Below are 1960 nucleotides of genomic sequence, written 5' to 3' on the forward strand. Positions count from 1 at the left end.
ATGATACTGCAAATTCAAAATAGATATTTTATTCCATGTTGCATTTAAGACAAAATAAAATACATACCCATAACTCAAGTAAACTCTCAATCAATCATTAATCCCCTAATGATGTGACATACATTTTCCCACTATTGCCTTTTCCAAATTTGCTTCTTATAATTCACTTTCACACATACACATACATTCACCTGATGAATTAATATGTACGAACCTGTTGCTGTAGATTCTAAATACGGTGTTGATACGGATGATACTGCAAATTCAAAATAGATATTTTATTCCATGTTGCATTTAAGACAAAATAAAATACATACCCATAACTCAAGCGACTCTCACACAATGGTTTCTTCCCCACTGATGAGGCTGAAAAACCTTGATTCCTTTCTTTTGGTAATTTTCAATATGGCACAAATGTGACATACATGTTTTCCACTATTGCCTTTTCCAAATTATATCAGAAAAAAGTTAACAGTGATGGTCATTATATATTTTGCCTTTATCAGGGCAAAATTTTGTTTCCAGTTGTGACCAATTGAGTTGTCTTTTACTTATTGAATTCCTGATTTTCTCAATATATTATACTAGGGTGGAGGCGCAATGGTCCAGTGGTTAGGGCAGTGAACTCGTGGTCATAGGATCGCGGTTTCGATTCCCAGACCAGGCGTTGTGAGTGTTTATTGAGCGAAAACACCTAAAGCTCCACGAGGCTCCAGCAGGGTGGGGGGGGGCGAACCCTGCTGTACTCTTTCACCACAACTTTCTCTCACTCTTACTTCCTGTTTCTGTTGTGCCTGTAATTCAAAGGGTCAGCCTTGTCACACTGTGTCACGCTGAATATCCCCGAGAACTACGTTAAGGGTACACGTGTCTGTGGAGTGCTCAGCCACTTGCACATTAATTTCACGAGCAGGCTGTTCCATTGATCGGATCAACTGGAACCCTCGAGGTCATAACCAACGGAATGCCAACTACAAAATTATACTAGGAGTTCTGATACAACTACACTCACATGCACAAACTTGTGAATTTACACTTACACAAAAATGTACACATACAAAAATTCATACACACAAATACACACAGACACACGTGCACACTCACACACATATGCATACACACATCCACCTGATGAATTAAATGGTATCACACATATTGTTTTTAATGCATTATAATATATACAAACCTGTTGCTGTGGATTCCAAATACGGTGTTGATACGGAAGATACTAGAAATTCAAAATAGATATTTTATTCCAAACTGCATTTAAGACAAAATAAAATACATATCTAAAACTCAAGCAAACTCTCAGTTAATTGCTACTCCCCTAAAGATGTGACTTAAAAACCTTGATTCCTTTCTTTTGTTAATTTTCAAAATGGTACTAATGTGAAATACATTTTTCCACTATTACTTTTTCCAAATTTGCTTCTTATAATTTACATTCACTTTGTGCTTTTGTTGAAGTGTTAACACATTAGATATCAAAATTGACATTTGACATGTGTGGAATGCATCAACAAAATATATTGACTGTTTTCTCATCTCTTTTAGTTATGATCTGTATATATACCAGTTCCTCTTTGTATACCATTATACAAGTACCAATCTATGCCATCTCAACCATTCAAGCCACCATTCATGTCAATTAAAAGAAAGAGAACCATTGAAAATGTTAGTTTTTTTAAATTCAAAAATATGTTTGTTGGTACAGCTCTCCAACAGACCAATTTCAGTCAACCCCTCTAACCCATGCCAGCATGGAAAAAAAAAACGTTAAATGATGATGATGATGGAATGATTTTATTTGTGTTTGTCTGTCTGTCTATCTATCTATCTATCCATCAATATTTTAACCTATCTCTGTATTACTTTTCCTCACTTTTGACAGAAACATAAACACACTCAGTATGTGTGTGTGTGTGTGTATATATATATATATATCCCCCTCTCTCTCTCT

The 1960-nt window shown here is 35.3% G+C and overlaps 1 protein-coding gene across 1 annotated transcript in view; it reads right to left on the reverse strand.

Moving 5' to 3' along the window:
• The window catches only part of LOC106881592 (uncharacterized), a 158543-nt gene that overhangs the window by 130327 nt on the left and 26256 nt on the right, over positions 1–1960 (reverse strand). The window contains exons 19-20 of the mRNA XM_052977128.1: positions 1187–1228; positions 215–256 (exon numbers count right to left, since the gene is read on the reverse strand). Of these exons, the coding sequence (XP_052833088.1) occupies positions 215–256; positions 1187–1228 (84 nt within the window). The remainder of the gene's footprint in view (positions 1–214; positions 257–1186; positions 1229–1960) is intronic.

The sequence above is a fragment of the Octopus bimaculoides genome, chromosome 27 (genome assembly GCF_001194135.2).
Source record: "Octopus bimaculoides isolate UCB-OBI-ISO-001 chromosome 27, ASM119413v2, whole genome shotgun sequence".
Taxonomy (NCBI): domain Eukaryota; kingdom Metazoa; phylum Mollusca; class Cephalopoda; order Octopoda; family Octopodidae; genus Octopus; species Octopus bimaculoides.